The sequence below is a fragment of the Sorex araneus genome, chromosome 5 (genome assembly GCF_027595985.1).
Source record: "Sorex araneus isolate mSorAra2 chromosome 5, mSorAra2.pri, whole genome shotgun sequence".
NCBI lineage: Eukaryota > Metazoa > Chordata > Mammalia > Eulipotyphla > Soricidae > Sorex > Sorex araneus.
Window position 1 is genome coordinate 27,788,833 of NC_073306.1, and position 21,312 is coordinate 27,810,144.

General features: G+C 43.4%; 1 protein-coding gene across 1 annotated transcript in view; it reads right to left on the bottom strand.

Annotated features, from left to right (window-relative positions):
• Positions 1 to 10,773, bottom strand: part of CMPK1 (cytidine/uridine monophosphate kinase 1) — a 36,512-nt gene extending 25,739 nt beyond the window's left edge. The window contains exon 1 of the mRNA XM_004620514.2: positions 10,477 to 10,773. Within this exon, the coding sequence (XP_004620571.1) occupies positions 10,477 to 10,647 (171 nt within the window). The 5' untranslated portion in view covers positions 10,648 to 10,773. The remainder of the gene's footprint in view (positions 1 to 10,476) is intronic.
• Positions 10,774 to 21,312: the final 10,539 nt, after the last annotated feature.

A 21,312-nucleotide genomic window follows, 5' to 3' on the forward strand; every position in this document is an offset into this window, starting at 1 on the left:
AGACATTACAATCTTGGGCTGGGGAGATAATTCAAAAGGCTTTGCATAGAGAGAGCAAGATGGAAAGTGCCTCCCACCCATAGAGGGAGGCTAGAGGTGGCGGGGTACGGGGGGGTGTGGAGTGTTAGGGGATGGTGGTAGGAAAGCAGGGGACATTGGTGGTGGGAAATGTACACTGGTGGAGGGATGGGTACTGGATCATTGTATGAGTAAAACCCAATTATGAACAGCTTTGTAATGGTCTATCTCAAGAATATTCTATTTAAAAAAAAATTTTTTTAATTAATGTGTCGTTCATGCCCAATTCAATCAGCTTAATCAGCGGCTGAATAAATAGCAGTAGTCCTACATCAATTAAAAGAAAAAAGGGGAGGGGGTGCATGCAAGAGCCCCAGGTTCAATGCCTAGTACTGGAAGGTTTCTCCAAGCACCTCTGGGAGCAATCCTCAGATACCATATGCCCCAGGAACAGAGAGTGTGACTCCAAAACAAGACATACAATCAAATTAAGAAAGTAAAACTAAAAGAGAAACAATTCTTAAACATTTTAATACTAAACCTTAAAATTTACAACATTTTTCACATCTTTTTTTATGAAATTCTACTGTATCTACCTTGGATCTAAATAGAGAGCTTCTAGAAGTCTGAATCCCTGAAAAAACTGCATTCAGGAAGTATTTCGGCATTAATGTCACTTATGTAGGTTTACTCAGAATTGAAGCCCCCAGTGGTGGTAAGGCCAACTCTGCTTTAAATGGTCATTGTTCCATAAAACCTCCCAGCTGCTTCTTTCCAAATGTTCTTATTTATATGATTTGGTTGGCTTATTTCTATCCTAGAATTGTCACTCTATATTATAATAATCATTGATTAGCTGGTCTCCCCAATCACTGAAGTTTGTGGTCACACCCAGTGGTGGTAAAGAACCACGTAGTACAGGAAATGGAACAAGGGTCAGCTGCCTACAAGGAGAAGTACCTTAACCCCTGTACTTTGGCCCCCAATCACTGAATTTTTGAGAGCATATATCTATGCCTTTTTCATTTCAAAAATTACCAACACAGCGTGACTATTCCTCAAAAATACTCTCTTAATAAATCACAAATACAGGGAGGGAAGCATTGCCAGGGATCAAACACAGGGCCTCATAGATGCAAGCAAAGTGCTCTCACACTGAGCTACATACCCAGGGAAAAGAAATTAAAGTTAATTAAGTTAGCTTATCTAAATGGACTTCTTAGAGAAAATGAGAATTGTGCTCAGAAAAACCTTGAAAATAGAAACTGCAAAACTTAAAATGAGTCAGGGGCTGGAGCAATAGCACAGCGGGTTGGGCGTTTGCCTTGCCTTGGGTGTGACCCAAAAAGCAAAATAAATAAATAAATAAATAAATAAAATAAACTTAAAATGAATGATAATCATACCATGGTTATCCTGGTATGGATATCATGGACTAGAGAGATAGTATAGTGAAGTATACTATCTTTCTAGTATAGTATAGTATAGAAGTATAGTACAGTGGGTAAGACACTTACCTTGCACACAGCCAACTCAGTCCAATACCCAACACCACATATGGTCCCCTGAGCACTGCCAGGAGTGATCCCTAAACACAGAGCAAGCAAGTAAGCCCTGAGCAAAGCTGGGTATAACCTCCCACCAAAAAAGAAAAAGAAATAAAAAAAGAAAAATCATACTGCTAATAGAACTGTAATAAGCATGATCTTAAAGTAATGACAAATACAAATTAAAATTTAAATACAGGCTTACTCTTTCAAGTCCACGTTCTCCCTAGAGTCTCTTTATGTCTCTTAGCTTGTTTGTTGGTTTGCTCTCTCAAGTCCTTGTTCCTTCTTGAAAATGTTCTCTGCTGGCGGGGGTGGGGGGCCCACACCCAGGGGTGCTCAGAGCTTACTCCTGGCTCTGTACTCAGAGATCATTTCTGGTGGGTCTGGAGAACTATACGGGTGTCAGGGATCAAAACCAAGTTCGCTGTGTGCAAGGCAAGTGCCCTACTCACTGTACTCTCACTCCTGAACATTCATCTATGTATTTTTGCTTGCTTGCTTGCTTTTTCAAGTACATGTTCTCCCTTGAGCACATGACACTTTCCGCTTTTTCCACTTTGGAGAAACATGAGTTCTTTCTTGAACAGATACTCCTTTCTTTCTCTAACTTTTCTAATTTCATTCAATAAAAACTATCTTGTTTCACTATTTCCTCCTGAAATTATTTCCTGCGAAGGAAGGACATGGATCTGGAACCCCTATGCTGAGGTTAGGACAGACTTTCCTTTCTTGAAAAGAATAGTTTCTCACACCAGCCTGAGTCCATGGTTCCCTGAGTAATAGGGTGACAGATCATCTCTCACACTGTGAAGAACTTCATGCTCAGTTTGATGGCTACTTCATGAGCTGGTGGGATACGAGTGTCCCACAGTATAGGTGCGCACAGCTAATTTTCCAGTTCTGACATATACCAGGCATTTATCCAAATGGTCGAGGGGTAGAAGAAAGCACTCTTTTCTCAAGACTACCTGCCCACCCACCCACCCTGACTTGCTTCCCAATTTCCAGAGCCACCACTAGCAATAGTTCATTGTTATATCTAAAATGCCCTCTTGGATATGATTTAATATATAAATAAATAAATGTGACCACATGTCGATAAAATTGTACCAAAGGACAATGAAACAAAATTAAAATGCACTATCCAGACTTAGCAGCCCCACTTCTAAGTAACTTACTTGTAAAAATAAAAGCATTTGCACTCAATGTTATATTTATAAGGAAGTTTACCTAAGCACTGCAAATAATTCCTGAAACTATTTTGCCCATCTACAAAGGAATGGTACAATCATTCAATCATCCTAGGGTCACTGTCACTGTCATCCTGTTGCTTATCGATTTGCTCGAGCAGGCACCAGTAACATCTCCATTGTGAAACTTCTTGTTACTGTTTTTGGCATATCAAATACAACACGGGTAGCTTGCCAGGCTCTGCCATGCAGGCAAGATACTCTCGGTAGCTTGCTGGGCTCTCCGAGAGGGTCGACAGAATCAAACCTGGGTCAGCTGCATGCAAGGCAAACGCCCTACCCGCTGTGATATCGCTCAGTACCATCCTAGGGTAATATCCATATTATGGAATGTTCTACAGCTGTTTAAAAAATTAATTAAATCTGGGGCTGGAGCGATAGCACAGCGGGTAGGGCGTTTGCCTTGCACGCGGCCAACCCGGGTTCGAATCCCAGCATCCCATATGGTCCCCTGAGCACGGCCAGGGGTGATTCCTGAGTGCAGAGCCAGGAGTAACCCCTGTGCATCGCCAGGTGTGACCCAAAAAGCAAAAAAAAAAAAAAAAAAAAAAATTAATTAAATCTATAGAAAGACCCGAAAGCATAGCCATGAAACAGTCTGTTAAAAATAGGACAGTCTATTTGGAAGTTCTGCACTGTAGCACTGTTGTCCCATTTTTCATCGATTTGCCCAAACGGGCACCAGCAAGGTCTCCATTGTGAGACTTGTTGTTACTGTTTTTGGCATATTGAATACGCCACAGGTAGGTTACCAAGCTTGGCCATGTGGGAGGGATACTCTTGGTACCTTGCCGGGCTCTCTGAGAGGGACGGAGGAATTGAACCTGCATTGGCCACGTGTAAGGCAAACACCCTACCCACTGTGCTATAGCTCCAGTCCATTTGGAAGTTCAAAAAATAAAATAGGAGCAGGGGGAGATGTTCAAAGAACAGAATGCATATCTTACATGCAAAAGGCCTACATTTGATCCCTAGCACTGAATGGTTCCCAGAGCACTGTCAGGTGTGGCCCTACCACCACTGGGCCCAGTCAGAGCACCAACCTATTAGGCCTGCAACCAGGCCAACCATCACCTAAAGTGATCTGCAGACCCCTGAGCACAGTTTGGGAAAAATATGCTTTACTTTTTTAGAAGATAAATATTTGCATCCTTATTTGTAAGAATATTGAGACAGAGATGGGAAAGCATTTAGTTATCAGTTACCAGATGATTAATATTAGTGACTTCAGGATTAGAAGAAATTCAACTATTCCCAACTAGCATGAACTATATTTGTACCTTAAAATGTAAAGGCCAAAATAAGTTTTCAGAGTAAATAATTCAAATATATTCTCCTCTACTCCAAATTCTGAGCAACATAGAACTGTAGCACTGACGTCCCGTTGTTCATCGATTTGCTCGAGCGGGCACCAGTAACGTCTCCATTGTGAGACTTGGTACTATTTTTGGCACATCGAATACAACACGGGTAGCTTGCCAGGCTCTGCCATGCAGGCAAGATACTCTTGGTAGCTTGCTGGGCTCTCCGAGAGGGACAGAGGAATCGAACCCGGGTCGGCCGCGTGTAAGGCAAACACCCTACCCGCTGTAGTATCACTCTAGCCCTGAATAACATATAATATTCTTTTTATAGTGGAGGTGCCTACACCTAGTGGTGCTAGAGGACTATCTGATTCCAGGGATTAAAGCCAGGGTAGGACTCCTGTACGCAGTCTGTGCTACAGCCCTTGAACAAATTCAACAATTTAAACTTCCTGTAAAAAATAATTACTCCACCTTATCCTACCAAGAAGAGAGAGACCATTCTTAAGGTCCAGTGGATTTTTAAATCTACTTTCTTCTATGAGAGGTAATAATCTGCTTTGGCAAGTTGTAATTAGGAGCTTGGAAATTTTAGAATACTAAGCATATTTTCACAACCATATCAATAATTCACTAAGAGCACACAAAAGACTTAGATGAAGGTCCAGATAAATAGTACAGTGGGTAGAGCACTTGCCTTGCATGGGCTGACCTGGGTTCGATCCCAGGTACCCCATATGATTCCCTGAATTCTGATAGGAGTGATCCCTGAACACGGAACCAGGAATACTGATCCCTGAGTACTGACAGGTGTGGCCCTCAAATAAAATACATACACAAAAAACAATCAAATGACAACAAAACTGATTCATGAATAGGCACAACAGTCTCAATACTGATTGAATACTGAAAACAAAAAGAACTTTTTAAAAATAATGTTTTCTGATTTTTCACATCATACACATTTTGTAAGTATAGCAAGTTAAGTATAGTAGGTTGCAGGGTTTTCTGCCCACTCGCCTGGCTGTTTTCACCGTGGCCCCTCGGAAGGGGGTGGGTTGAGTTTCCCTCCCTGCCCAGAGCAGAGCCCTGGCAGCCGAAGACCTCCGGAACCCAGCCACAGCCATGCTCACGGCCATTCTCCACATGCTCCGATGAGCCTCACGCATGAAGGAACCGGCAGAGGAACCCAGGTGTGCAGGACCCAGGCTGGCATCTCCAAGCCTACTAGGATCAGGACTAGGTCTCCTTCACCCAGATCCTCCTTTTCCCAGTAGCTAGGCAGTCACACCCACTAACTGCCCCCAGTGCCATCTAATCCCATTAACGGCCAAGATCCAGAAACTATAAAACAAAGCTCCCAGAAGCAAATGCAGCCGCATGACCTCTTATTGTCTACTTCTCCCTCTCAGAGAACCTGGCAAACTCCCCATGGCGTATTTGATATGCCAAAGACAGTAACAATGATGGGTCTCATTCCCCTGACCCTGAAAGAGCCTCCAATGCATCACCATTGGGAAGGACAAGTAAAGAGAGACTGCTAAAATCTCAGGGCTAGGACAGATGGAGACATTACTGGCGCCCACCCCAGCAACTGGATGAGCAATGGGATGACAGTGATAGTGATACCGTAGGTTAGGAGGCCATACAAAGTATGTTACCCAGGGCTGGAGTGATAGCACAGCGAGTAGGGTGTTTGCTTTGCACATAGCTGACCTGGGTTCGATTCCCAGCATCCTATATGGTTCCCTGAGCACTGCCAGGAGTAATTCCAGAATGCGGAGCCAGGAGTAACCCCTGTGCATCTCCGGGTATGACCCAAAAAGAAAAAACAAAGTATGAGTTATCCAAATAGACCCTGTAGAAAATCATAATAAAAAAGAATTTGGGTGCGGGGGTATTACAGAAAGCAACTTGGTATGGATATAAAGAAATTTGAGATGGATAACTGTTTTACAATAATTTGTTTATTCTATATAATTTGATTAAAAAATTAATTCAAATCCCTTTCAACTAAATGCAAAATTATTGTATTTTCAAAAACATTTAAGTTACAGTATGGTCATTTTTCTTGAGCCAAAACAAATTTTAATTAAAAATTTTCAAAAATAATGGGGCTGGAGCGATAGTACAGAGGGTAGGGCATTTGCTTTGCATGCAGCCGACCCAAGTTCAATTCCCAGCATCCCATATGGTCCCCTAAGCACCGCCAGGGGTAGTTCCTGAGTGCAGAGCCAGGAGTAACCCCTGTTCATCCCCAGGTGTGACCAAAAAAAGAAAAAAAAATCAAAAATAAGAAGGTGGCACAGAAAAAGTACAGAATGTACCACTTGTTTTGCATGCAGGGGCAGGTGGCCTTTTTGGGGGAATGCGGACGATGCAGTGTGAATCCTTAGCAGGAACTATGGTCCCCCTGAGCACCACTGAGGGTCACTCCTGAACACGATGCTAGGAACTGCCCCTATGCACCTCTGTGTCTGACCTTCTCAAATTAAAAAATGACAGTTTGGATGGGATGTTAAGTAGAAGGCAACCATTAAGAAAATATAAACTTACAAAGCTTAACCTATAACTACATGTTAATAATCTCTTCTACAGGGCTTAATGGCTCCATAGTGAGATACAACAATATTTGCACTTTCTTCTAAGGAAACATTTTTTGGTCATTTTTAGCAAATTATACAAGCAATATAAAATAAAGTATTCAGTGTCTGCTATAGGAGCAGGTTTGAGGAATGATTGGAAAAATTGAAATAATAGTGGTAGGAATGTGCAATGGTGGTGGGATTGGTGTTGGAATATTGAATGTAGTAAATCAGGAACAACTTTGTAAAATTTAAAAATAAAATAAAATTTTAAAATGACACAGTACCTTGATCATGATTTTTAGTAACAAGCAAGTTATTTCAGAATATTTACTTCCACTGATAGCTTAATACAGATAATTTTCAAAAGCAATTTAAGTACTAGCTGATACAGATTTAGAAACAAAATACAACAAATAAAGCTCAAAAAAGCAGTAAAAATAAACATAAAAAGTCAGTGTCTCCCTCCCACCTCCCAAAAAACAAACGTTTCTTTACTTTTAAAAGATAACTGTGGTAGACTTAGTTTCCATGAAGAAAAAAAATTATGTATCAACTTCCCATAGGTCATACCCTCACTCTTAACTACAATGCCCTAGGACATTAGAACACTGAAATTCTCAGCATTCCATAGTCAGACCCCCAAAGATGAACTTGGGGCAACCTGAGTCAAAAATCAACTTTACCAAGAAACAATTCAGCTACATTTCATCTATCATGTGAACTAAATTTGCATTGGCATGGCACTGGGGAAGGGAAAGAGGAGGTTAACCTGGATTTATATAATTTTTCCCCTAACTTTTTCCCTACAGAAGAAGTTAAGAAATTTACAATCTTTTGGAATAGTTATGTTTGCTTGTATAATATTCAATTTTGTCTGTAAAATAAAATACAGAGTCAAAATATCTCTCAGAGACTTAAAACTTCCCATGTAACTGAATATAAGTATTTTATTGTTCATTCAGATAGGTGACCAATTACTATTTGGAATTTGTAGCTATGACCTTCATGTTTATAGCAAGTGGAACTAGAACAAATATTTTAATAAAATAAAGCTACAGTTTGAAAACATTAAGCTTATATAGCTACAGGAACTTAAAACAATAATATAGAAAGTGTCCCATTATTAAAATCTTATTTGATAACAGTCTTAAAATTTATATGTTAATAGCCAGGGATGTTACTCAGCAGTAAAACACTCAACACAGATACATACAGACACACACAGATCCTCTCTCTCTCTCTCTCTCTCTCTCTCTCTCTCTCTCTCTCTCTCTCACACACACACACACACACACACACACACACACCACACCACACACACACACTATAATTATGTCATTATTAAGTACTAGAATAAACACTAGTTACAAAATGTGGATTATTTTTAGTCTAGTGAAGTAGTATCCTACCAGAGTATATTAATAGTTTGGGCACAGTCTTTTAAAGTCACATTATGATTTAGAAACAAAATATTTAAGGGCTTTCAAATATGAGTCATAAACCATCTTTAAAATACACTATTACGGGGCCGGAGCGATAGCACAGCGGGTAGGGCGTTTGCCTTGCACGCGGCCGACCTGGGTTCGATCCCCGGCATCCCATATGGTCCCCCAAGCACTGCCAGGAGTAATTCCTGAGTGCAAAGCCAGGAGTAACCCCTGTGCATCGCTGGGTGTGACCCAAAAAAGCAAAAAAAAAAAAATACACTATTACTTCAAAGTAAAAATAATCAATCTCAGAAGTTAGGAATCGGAAGTTCAGAATTTTAAAAAGGTGGGGGCGGGGTCAGAGCAATAGTACAGTAGGTAGGGAGTTTGCCTTGCACCCAGTTCAACCAGATTTGATCCTCAGCGTCCCATATGGTCCCCAAGCACCGGGGAGTAACTGCTGAGTGCAGAGTCAGGAGCAATCCCTGAGCACAGATCTATGCTGTGCTACAAAAACAAACTAAAAAAGACTCTAAAAAATGTTTCTAGGGGCTGGAGAGATAGCACAGCGGGTAGGGCGTTTGCCTTGCACGTGGCCAACCCGGGTTCAAATCCCAGCATCCCATATGGTCCCCTGAGCACCGCCAGGGGTAATTCCTGAGTGCAGAGCCAGGAGTAACCCCTGTGCATCGCCGGGTGTGACCCAAAAACCAAAACCAAACAAACAAAAAAATGTTTCCAGATATCTGCCTCACTTAATAGTCACAAATCTTATGTGAGACAATGTTATTTCTTCCTTTTTACAAAGTAACTCAAGCTAAAAATAACTTCTTTGGGTCTAAAGAAACAGTAATTGGCAAAGTTAGGTTTTAATCCTTATTTGTTTGATACTCTTGAATGCCAAATACAGTAACAATGATGGGTCTCATTCCCCTGACCCTGAAGAGCCTTAATGCGGGCACCACTGGGAAAGATGAGTAACAGAGCTGCTAAAATCTCAGGGCTAGGATGAATGGAGACGTTACTGGGCCCGCTGGAGCAAATCATGATCAAGGGGATGACAGTGATACAGTGATACTCTTGAAGTCACTGCCTCTATCACATTATTTACATATACAAAAAAAAGACCTTAAAATAATTCAACTGCCACTGTGTCTAATAGTGAAAAGAACAAAAATATTTTAAAATTTTACTACTGGACTATATTGTATATTATACGTCTGTGCATATGCTGATTGAATTAGTCCTACCTTTTTTTCCTAAAAAAAAAAAACTGCTGTAGAACACACATGAAGTAGATATGCATGTAGGCTCTTAACTGAGACAATATAACATGTGGGAGAAGAGGAGGGTGTGTGAACCCAGAGGGCAAGAAGTGAAAGCTCGCGGCTAGTATCAGCCAAATCCCGCCACAGAGGACGCAGTCATTTCAGTTCTGAGTCCACGCTCGCTCGGGGGTCACCGCGTTTCAGGTACTCTCGGGTGTTCTTCGGGCACCGCCGGAGCCCGCCTCTCCTGCTTCTGGTCCCCCCTGTCTCCCAAACCCAAACACTGCCCAGATTCTCCAAGCCCTTCGCGTCCCGGGTCACCGCGTCGGCGCGCGCCCAGCGGGCCGTCCCTGGTCACCCACATCACTCCGGGGAAGCGAACCAGGGGGTGGCAAAGAAACACACACTTCGGGTCTGGGAGGCTTTTTCTGCTCCGAGTTTAAATCAGGGCGCACCACCTCTTCTGACGTGCCCGAGGCGGCAACTGCGACAGAGGGAGGAAGTGACTCTGTGACTTGGCGACGGGCAGGGAGTGAGGTGGCGGCAGGGCGTGCTGAGGGAGCCGGGTCGCAGATCTCTAATGCCCGCGACGCCCCTGCGGCCCGGGACCCAGGACGGGTCACCGACACACGCGCCCCCCGGGGCTCCTTTCTGGGGACACCACCTCGATGCGGCGACGCTGCGGGGCTGAGAGGGCGGCGAGGGGGCGCCGCGGGTGTCCACCCCGGACACCGGACAGCGCACACCTTCAAGCCCACATCCTGCTCCTCAGCCCGCACCCACGGCCCGGCCGGCGACACGCTGCCTCCCGGAATTTCCTCTCCCAGGCCACTCTCCCGACAAACTTGGGTGTCCAGACCCACAGAAAAAACCCGGGGCGTAGGAACAAAGCGACCCCCCGGCGGTCCCCCTCGGATCCCGGCGCTCCGGAGGCGCGCGATCCTGAACTACCAGTCCCGACATGCCGCGCGCCCGCGGACCCCCGACCACCGGCCACGCGGACCACCGCGCCACGGGCGCCGGGACCCGGAGCCCGCGGGGCCCGGATCCGGTCAGCTGCCCGGGCCTCACCTCGACAATGCGGGCGCACTGGGTCCCCTTGCCGGCTCCGGGACCGCCGAGGACGAACACAACCAGCGGCTTCATGAGGCGCTGAGGGCGGAGACTAAACGGCCGGCCGGTCGGCAGCGGGAAGCTCGGGCCCAGGACGTGCAGCAGCGGACGCCCGCAGCGGCTCAGCATACACCGCTCCTCGGACGGACGCTGAGGGAGCTGACAGCCGCCCGGGCCCGGGGAGGCGGGGAGAAGGGGCGGGCCGAGCCGGCGCCCTCCGCCTCCCCGCCTCCGGGCCCGCCCGAGCGACCGGAAGGGGCGGGGCTTCCGCTGCGGCCCCTGTCCTGCGCGCGGCCCCCTCCCCGCCGGGCCCCGCCCCTTCTCTCGCGGCTGTGACCCGGTTCAGTCGTGGGTCGAGCAGGTGTTTTGTCGCGACCTCCCGTGTCGGAGAAGTTTCGACACTCGGCCAAGCCAAACCCGTGGTCGGCTTGGGCGACCTGAGCGAGCCGACACGAGAGTATATGCAAATGAACATGAATAGCGAGAAAGGGGAGAAAGGGGGGAATGACCAGGGATGGATGGGATTCTGATAAGGTAGTCTGAGACAGGCCTCTAGGAGGTGACATTGACGCCTTAAGAATAGGCGTCCAGACCTAAGAATAGAAAGGAGCAAGAGTAGGTACAGCCGGGCATAAAGTGTCCTGAAGGAGAAAGGCTGTGCAAAGCCCCTAAAACATGACCTGACCTGTTAGGGCAATTGGGAGAAGACCAATAAGACCAGAATTCTGTGAAGTGAGGAGGTGTGGGGGGGAGGATGAAAAACAAAGAATGCAAGGTGGCTAAGTCAGGCCCTTACATTCAGGCCCTTTGGTAATGGAGAGAAATGATTATGGCATATACATATTAAAGATTATATTCTAATTGCAGTGAGCACTGTAGCACTGTCATCCCTGTTGTTCATCGATTTGCTCCAACATCTCCATTGTGAGACTTGTTACTGTTTTTGGCATATCCGAAATGCCACGGGTAGCTTGCCAGGCTCTGCCGAGGGGGCGGGATACTCTTGGTAGTTTGCCGGGCTCTCTGAGAGGGACGGAGAAATCAAACCCGGGTTGGCCGCGTGCAAAGCAAACACCCTACCCGCTGTACTATCACTCCAGTCCCTTTGCAATGGATGATACTTATTCCCTGCCCACTGTATTGAGGATAATAGAGAAACAAACAAGACTGAGGAATAAGACTTAATAACTTTTTAAAATTGGGGTGAGAGGGGCTAGAGCAAAGTACAGCGCATAAGGCATTGCCTCACATGCGGCAGACCTAGGTTCTTTTCCTGGCACCCCATATGGTTCCAAGCCTTCCAGGAATAAGCCCTGAGCACTGCAGGATGTGACCAAAATAATAATAATAATAATATAATAATAATAATAATAATAATAATAATAATGTTGGGGCGAGAGAGGTCCAGGCTGGAGCTCAGCTGTAGAGCACTCACCTGGGTTTGAGCCCCTGCATCTGCATGCCCTTGCCTTGCATGCACCAACTTTGCTTCAAATCCCACCACCCCATATGGTCCCCTGTGTCCCAGCACAGCCAGGCGTGGCTAAAAAAAAAAAAAAAAAAAGAGAGAGAGAGAGAGAGAGAAGAGGCTGAGAAAAAAAAGCCTGAAAAGGTAGGAAGAAAACTTGGAGAAAGTGGTGTTCCACCAGAGAAGAGGATCATGTGGTGATGCGTTGTGATAAAAGAAGACAGCTTACTTGGATTTGACAACCCAAAGTGAATCCAAAGCAGATCAGCATTATATTAAAATTTGAAGTTAGACTGTAACAAGTGTAGCTAGACAGTGTGGAAATGAGAATAAGTGTTAAAGGCAAAGTTTGCTTGGAAAGGGAGATAAGATCCAGGCTGTATCCTGGATGGTATCCAGTAGCCATCTGTCACTAATTGCATAATATCAATACAATTAAAATTTCCATTCTAGGAAGGACCAACAGTGGGTAGGGCACTTTCCTTGCATGTGGCTGACCCAGGTTTGATCCCTGGCATCCCATATGCTTCCCAGAGCACTTCCAGGAATGACTCCTGAGCACAGAGCCAGGAGTAAGCCCTGAGCACTGCCAGATGTGGCCCAAAACAAAAAAAAAAAGTCAATTCCTAATGCAGGAGAAATAGTACAGCAATTAAAGCCCTTGTCTTCCATGCTGCTGACTCCACTCAGGTTTCATCCAACCAAGTACCTGCATATAGTTCCTCAGAGTACTACCAAAGGTTAATCTTGAGCATAGAGCCAAGAAGAGTGCCTGAGTATCATTGGATGTGTTCCAACACCTTCCACCTCCCAAATTCAGTTCCTCACTGATAATTGAAGTGTTTAATAACTAGTGTTACTGAAGTGTTATTTAAGTGTTTAATAACTAGTGTTCCTCACTGATAATTTTTATTTAAGTGCTAGTGGCAATATGTATATATCTGCACATACAGAATATTTCCATCACCAAAAAATAAACTTACTGGGCAATACTATACTGGAGTTTGTATTTAAGCTTCTAGGATTGCCTTCTAGTCTTTGCCTTTTATAGAAAAGCATAGACTAGCCCCCTTTTTTCTTTTTTTAATTTTTAGTGAATATTTATGATAGACCATTACAAAGCTATTTATGATTGGGTTTCAGTCACACAATGATCTAACACCTATCCCTCCACCAGTGCACACCTCCCACCACCAATGTCACCTGTCTCCCTCCCACTATCCCACTCTCCAGCTTGCCTCTTTGACAGAAATATCTCCTTCCCCTCTCTCTTCTTATATGCATTATGGTTTGAAATACAGGTACTAAGAGGTTATTGTGTTTGTTCAGGGCATTCAGAATTTTTATTGGGAAGGTAAGGCTGGAGTAGCTTGTTTAACTGGGTGGCAGCTTTGAGGTGTGGACATGACTGCCAAGGCTTTGAGAAGTACAAGGAGGGGGATATAGCGAGGGGGAGGGGGAGGGGAGATACCCCATCCCAACCCTGAGAAATCCTGGAGATTTCAGTCACAAAACCTGCATATCTGAATTTTCAATAGGTTAATATCTCTGTGAGGTCCATCCCAAGATGGTGGAGTCTGACAATTGTGGGGGGTGGGGTGGTGTGGCGCTGCCAGTGATTTTGAATTGTGGAAGCAAGCGCTGCCAGGGGCTCTGCTTGGGTGGGCACCAGGCTGACCCACCCCTTTCTGAATTTCTCTGGTCTGTTCAGCCTTGTGAGGGTCCAAGATTAACTACAGCTTTTGACCTCTTTCAAGATTTATTTATGGGTCTCTGCCGCAAGGCCAGTAGAAGAGCTTACATAGTGGTGCTGAAGTTGGCTCCTGGGGAAGACTGCTGATGCTTCCAGGAGTACAAAGAAATGAGGAGAGGCAGCCCATTCTGACCCTGAGAAAGCCTGGAGATTTCAGTCACAAGACCCGCATATCTGAATTTCCAATAGGAGAGCATATCCGTGATGTCTGTCCTGAGAAGGTGGAGTCTGACTGGAGCATGGCAGTGGTTTTAGATTGTGGGAGCAAGTAGCTGCCAGAGGCACTGCTTGGGCAGGCACCTGGCTGACACACACCCCTCCAATTTATCTTGGTCTGTTCAATTTGAGCAGGTTCAAGATTTCCACTTTTGATCTCTTTTGTGATTTATTTATGAGTCTCTGGAGCAAGGCCGATAAATCAGCTAGTATAGCTGAGCCAGTGGTGGTTTGTGGATGTGGCCCCCACATATCTAACTTTTGGCCTAAGAGTATAGTTGCAGGGAAGTTTTAATGAAAGAAAGGATGACCTCTGATCATTTTTATTTTTACAGATAAAAACTGTATATGGGAGTAGGTCTGGAGAGACAGTATGGCAGGCAAAGCACTATATGTCATATATATATATATATATATATATATAGACTCAATCCTAGCACCACCATATAAGGTCCCTTGAGCATTGCTAGGAGTAAGCCCTGAGTACCAGCAGTTGTGGCCAAAAAAAAAGGGGAGAGGGTGCAATATCTGCTAAGGGTAAAGAGAAGAAAGTAGGATTTTGAGAAGAAACTATGAAATAGATATCTCTAAAGACTAACCATTTGGACTTCAACCAGCCCCTCAACCAGTATTCTTGACCTCCTTCTCAACTTCTAAGGTTAATCGGGTCAAGGCACCATTCAGTATGTGTGTGTTGGAGTTCGGGTGGGGTACTACCTCAGGTGCTCAGCCTTTTGAACTACCTGGCCTCTGGTCCCTCATTTTATTAAAATTTTAATAAAAATTTTAAATTATAGGGGCTGGAGAGATAGCACAGCGGGTAGGGCGTTTGCCTTGTACGCGGCCGACCCGGGTTCAAATCCCAGCATCCCATATGGTCCCCTGAGCATGGCCAGGGGTAATTCCTGAGTGCAGAGCCAGGAGTAACCCCTGTGCATCGCCAGGTGTGACCCAAAAAGCAAAAATAAAATAAAATAAAATAAAATAAAAAAATAAAAATTTTAAATTATTAAAAATAATTTTTAACTTATTCTCCTTCCTCTTTCCTTTTTTTTAAAAAAACAAAGTTTATTGGAAAGTTAAAGGAAAAGAAACTTGCCATGTAGGGAGGTGTAGGGTAACACTGGGTTTTCCTTTCAGCCTTGCCTCAGGGAATTTAGTTTACTTTAAAGCAATGTCCTTTCTGTATGGACACAGGAAGACAGTTAATATTATGCTTTGTAATTTAGGAGCTGATTGACTCCAATAATGTTTACTCCTGGGCATCTGCTTTCTCAACTCAGTTGCCCTCAGTTCCTAGCACCCCATAAGCAGGGTCCCAATGAGGAATAGAATGGACCCAGGGCAAGCTGTGAGCTACCCTGGCACCAAAATGGGCCAGGCCAAAGAGCCACAATAATCAACCATAAGTTGAGAGCATGGTCATAGACAAATGCTGTCATGATCCAAAAGTAATGATGAGACTAGGACCCTGCTGGAGTTAAAAAGACTAACCTGGCCTGAGAACTGTGGTCTAGAATATATAGTGAGATGTCCTCAGGAAGAACCAAACTTTAAGTTTTATGTATCTCTTACTGTGTTCATTCAGAATGATATTGCTAGAAATATTAGAAGTAGAGTTACTACAACTAATTAAGTGGATTACTAGCTGAGGAAAGAAGAAAGCAACACATCCTGGATGGGATCCCACCCTTAAGTGGATCTCCTACTAATCTGGAGTAATCTCCTTAGATGAGATTTTGTTAATCTCTTGGAGGAATTATCTTACCCCTCTTTGTTGATTTGTTAATGTTCAACCCACCTTTGTGTCACCACCCTATGAGATTGCTATATAAACTAAGACTGTAAGAGAAGTAGGAGAGAAGACACAGAAGCAGAGCACAAGGTGAAAGAGAATCAGGGAGTCATTGGAGCCAGAAGCAGGGGAAAGAAAGAGCACAAAGCGAATCAGAAGTAAAAGTCAGAGTCAGAAGTGAGAGCAGGTCAGAGTCAGAAGTAAAAGTCAGTCAGAAGTGAGAGCAAGAAGGGCTCCAGAGAGAGAAGCAGAAGGGCTTCAGAGAGAGAAACAGAAGGGCTCTGGAGAGAGAGATAGGAAGAAGAGAGATTAGAAGAGACCAGAGGAGAGACGGCAGAGAGAGGTTGAAAGAGACCAGAGGAGGGATGACAGAGATAGCGAGACAGACAGAAGAGAGCACAGCGGCACACACAGAAGCAAAGCACAAGGAGGAGTCATCCTGATCTGGTCCATACACAGCGGCTTGAGAGCACCGAACTCGAGCGGCGCTGCCCAGAGAGCCCTTGAACAACACACACACACAGCACCCCCTTGTGCACGTGTGCGCTTGTATTTTTTACAGGGAGGAATTTAGTATAACACTAGATAATTTTCACCTGTTTTTCTTAGCGCCATACCCAGCTATGCACAGGTGTTACTCCTGGCTCTGCACTCAGGAATTACTCCTGGCGGTGCTCAGGGAACACTATGGGATTAAACCCTGGTCAGCTGTGTGTAAGGCAAATGCCCTACCCACTGTACTATAGCTCCAGCTCCCTTTTCCCCCATTTTAAATTTCCTCTCCCTCACCTGTCTACTCCTTTTTTTCTCCTCCCAGTCTTCTCTTTCCTTAACGTATGATGAGAAAATATCTTTCCCAGTCAATGTATTAGCTTTTCTTTTATTGTGATGGTGTCTTTCACTGTACAAGAGCTTTTTGGTTTGATGTAGTTCCATTTATTCATTTTTGCTATTGCATTCAAGTCCTCAAAGACATCTCTGTGGTCCATGTGCATTAATGTATCATCTGCGTTTTATGATTTCATGGTTTCTGGCCTCATATTCAAGTCTTCGATCAACTTTCAGTTCATTTTTGTAAATGGTGTTAAATAATTATCTAGTTTAACTTTGTTGTATTTTGTTCAGTCTTTCCATAACATTCGTTGAAAATGTTCTCCTTTTTATGTTGCATAGTCTTGACTCCTTTGTTATGTTCGTTGTCCATATAATTATTTCTGAGCTCTCAATTTATTCTATTGGGCTCTGTATTTTATTTCAATACTATAATAATTTATTATCACTTTATATTTTATTTTTTGTTTGGGGTCCACACCCAACAGTGTTCAGGGACTACTGATTTAGTGCTCAAGAGTCAGTCCTGGTAGTGTTCATGAGACCATATGTGATGTTAATGATTTGAAACACAGTCAGCTTCATGCAATCACCTAATCCCTTTACTGTTATCCTGGCTCCTTTTTTTCTAATTCATCATTTGCATATAGAAGTGCAACTGATGCTGATTTTTTAATCCTGTCCCTTCACTAATTTAATTTATTTCTAATAATTTTTGGTAGATTCTTTGGCATTTTCTAGATATGTTATCATGTAATCTATAAGTAACAATGGTTGTTCTTTGCCAATTTTCCATTAGAAATTTCCAAACTATGTTGAAGAGCAGTTAAATTCAGCTTGCCAAGATTTTGCTGCAGTTTTGCTTCTCTGTTCATCAGAGATATTGGGCTGTAGTTTTCTACTACCATTGTCTGATTTTGAGAATCAGAATAATGTTGGATTTATAAGATGTGCTTCAATGGTTTTTGTTTGTTTTTTAGATGTGTGTGTGTGGGAACTTGGTAGAATACCTTCCTGGCAGGCCTGAGGCCAAAACTTTAATCCTCAAAACAGCCCACATGGGCGCTGGAGCGGTAGCACATTTGCCTTGCACGCGGCCGACCTGGGTTCGATTCCCAGCATCCCATATGGTCCCCTGAGCACCGCCAGGGGTAATTCCTGAGTGCAGAGCCTGAAGTGACCCCTGTGCATCATCGGGTGTGACCCCAAAAGAAAAAAAAAAAAAAAAAACATCCCACATGATGAGTGAGGTCCTAGCACTGCTATTTGGGATCCCTTGATCATTAATGTACTTCAACTTAGTGTGAGCACAACAACCCAAAGTATGTGACCCCTGGTGAAAACCACAAGGAAATGTAGCCCTCTTGTCATCACAACACAACAGGGAAAGGTGGTAAATCTGCATTCTTTCTACACAATATTGATGATTAGTTTCCACAGATCCTCTTCACAGTAACTTCTGTGATACGTGAGAAAACTGATCTCAGATATTTAGCGGGGGCTAGCCTCAAAACTTACTCCTACCTCTATATGGTTTTTACTAACTATATTAGATCTTAGATATTGTTAGCACACACTCATTGTACACAGTATTCTCAAAGTATATCTGTGTTCTAGTCACTCTAGAAATTTAAGAAATAGAGTCCTGTCACCTTTCATCTATCCTGTTTATCATAACTGCCCTTTAGAAGAAATAGTTCATCTGTTCCTTATACTTTCATTACCCATTTTTTTAAATTTTGCTTTTTGGTTTACACCCAGTGATACACAGGGGTTACTCCTGGCTCTGCACTCAGGAATTACTCCTGGTGGTGTTCGGGGGATCATATGGGATGCTGGGACTCAACCCGGTTGCCCACTGTACTATCGCTCCAACCCCTCATTACCCATTCTTGAGCATGCCTCTCATGTAATTTATTTTTCAGGATTCAGCTTAGATTTGATCTTCTCCATGAAGCTGTTTCTTCATTTCCTAGAATGGGTTAGGTGCCCCTATTTTGTACTTCTACACATACTACCATCTCCCCCACACTTACCCATCCTTGTTTTACTTCTCTTGTATTGTGTTTGTGCCCCCAAACTAGATTTAGAGCTACTTGAAGGGACTATGTCTGATTACTTTGTACAGCATAATTGTTACAACATAGTTGTTACAACATGCTTTACTCTGTCCAAAGGACTCCAAGGTTCATGAAGATTTAGATTAAGTTGGTACCTATCACTCAAGTTCTATCTTTGATAGCTTTGAGGAGTTATTTCCTTATAATTTCAGAGATGTCCTTCTTTCAGGAATTAAAGAGGTTTGGGCCACACCTAATGATACACAGGGATTATTCCTGGCAGGGTTTGTGAGACCATATGGTACTCAGGATCAAACCCAAGTCTCTGGAATGCAAAGCGGGCACTCTGCCCTTTGAGCTTTCTCTCGGGCCCCACCTTTCTTGGTTTTATCTGGAAACTGGCTTCTAAAATCAATCTGGGTGATACAGAAAGAGATGACGTGAGGTAGCATAGGTGGGAGGGGCCTTAGCATTGAGGCCTTCATAGCCATTATGTGACCTTTTTCCTGGAGGGATGTTTATTATGTACTCTGGTCCTGCTTAATGTAGTTTTTAAAACAGATCCATGTTATTCAGATCTGCATGGTTTACTGTTATTTAAGTTTACTGCTTTGCATGCTTTTTCAAAGGATCTTTTTATTAACGCTTCTGAGAATGTAAGGTTTTTTAAAAGTAATCTGGCAACAGATAGTATGTCCACCTACTGGGAAAAACTGTCAGCTGAGCTTGATGAGGTCCATTTCTGCGACTGGCAGTTTGATGAGTGAAGGGAGGTGACTTTTAAGATCTTCCAGCATCGGGGGCTGGAGTGATAGCACAGCGGGTAGGGCGTTTGCCTTGCACGCGGCCGACCCGGGTTCGATTCCCAGCATCCCATATGGTCCCCTGAGCACCGCCAGGGGTAATTCCTGAGTGCAGAGCCAGGAGTGACCCTTGTGCATCGCCAGGTGTGACCCAAAAAGCAAAAAAAAAAAAAAAGATCTTCCAGCATCTTTACTTATTAATTTTGCATACACAGGTAGGTTGGTCCTTGTCTGTAAAATCAGAATGATGGTATATTAACTTAGTTTAGCTAATACTTTTGGACAAGTAATATTTTCAGATAATTTACTGGTGTATGTTACTTGATCATTGTAGTTTTAATTCCAAAAATCCTTTAAAAAATAAAATAGTCGGGGCTGGAGTGATAGCACAGCGGGTAGGGCGTTTGCCTTGCACGCGGCCGACCCGGGTTCGATTCCCAGCATCCCATATGGTCCCCTGAACACCTCCAGGGGTAATTCCTGAGTGCAGAGCCAGGAATAACCCCTGTGCATCGCCAGGTATGACCCAAAAAGCAAAAAAAAAAATAAAATAGTCAAAATGAGATGATACATAAATTGTTATTTTTTTAAATTAATATTTTTGGTTTACAGGCCATACCTGCCTGTGCTCAGGATTTTCCCCTGGTGGGCTTGTGGGATCATATGGGGTACTGGAGAGCTGCATGTAAGGCAAGTGTCTTACCTTCACTCCAACCCCTAAATAGTTACTCTTACCTATCCTGAGGTATAGTATCAAAGGAATTTTGCAAAAATTGACAGATTGGCTTTATCCCTTCAAGTATGATGTCCCTTAAAAATGAAGTTATTTCCTTAAAAAGTAGTAGTCCTGAGACAGGAGGTAAGGTGCTTGTCCTGCATATTATGGAGACTAGTTCCATCCTAGCACTATATAGAGCCCACCGAGCACCACCCCAAAACCCTCCAAAGTTAAAAAATAAAAAGCAGTGGCCATGTTTAGCTCAGAAATGTAAAAAGAGCAAAGGAAGTTGGTTGTTTCGAGAAACTCAGTAGCCAAGTATGAGAACTGATAGTTCATTCCAACTTCCCTGTTCCTGGTGATAACAATAGCCCTTTAATTCCCTCAGCCTGCCTATAAGCAGACTGAACACTTACCAGGTATTATCATAGACTGTCCAACGTGGACAGGAAGTAAAGGGAATTAAGAAAAAAATGGAAACAACTGATTGTATTAGGATATAGAATTTGGCATTGAATTTTCCCTTTTTAACTTTTTTCTTGTTATAGCACAGTTCATAATACTAATTTTAAAAACACATTAAAACATGTTTTTAAAGCATGAAATTTGGAACTAGTTCAGTAAAAAAATTAAAGCAATTAGAAATTAGAAAAATAGGAAGTTTTTATCAGCAGCTGGCAATAGCATAACCACTACATACTATTTCAACATAAATACATACAATCATGGATCAAAGAATAACATAGTATATATTTAGTCTATTTAAACTGGCCTGTAGGGCCAGAGTGGCACTGTAGGGCCCAGTGAGTGGGTATGTGTGTGTGTGTGTGGGGGGTGCTCTTAAGAGGTGTTTAGAAGGCTGGGGTTCCACAGCTAACACAGCTATTAGTTCAGCACTCATGCTGCAGTGCCAGGAATATGGGTCCATCCCAGTGGGGCTAAGGCCATAATGCACATTTTGGATATCACCATGACCAGCCATGCCTACTACATGAGGATTTGTGTATTATACTTATCCCAACCTTTTTGTTCAAGTTATATGTATACATTTCTCTTTCAGATACCTTAAAATATTCTAAAGAAAACCATAAATTATATAGGATATACACAAGTACTCTTTAAATCCTATAAAATATATCTAAAATTTCCC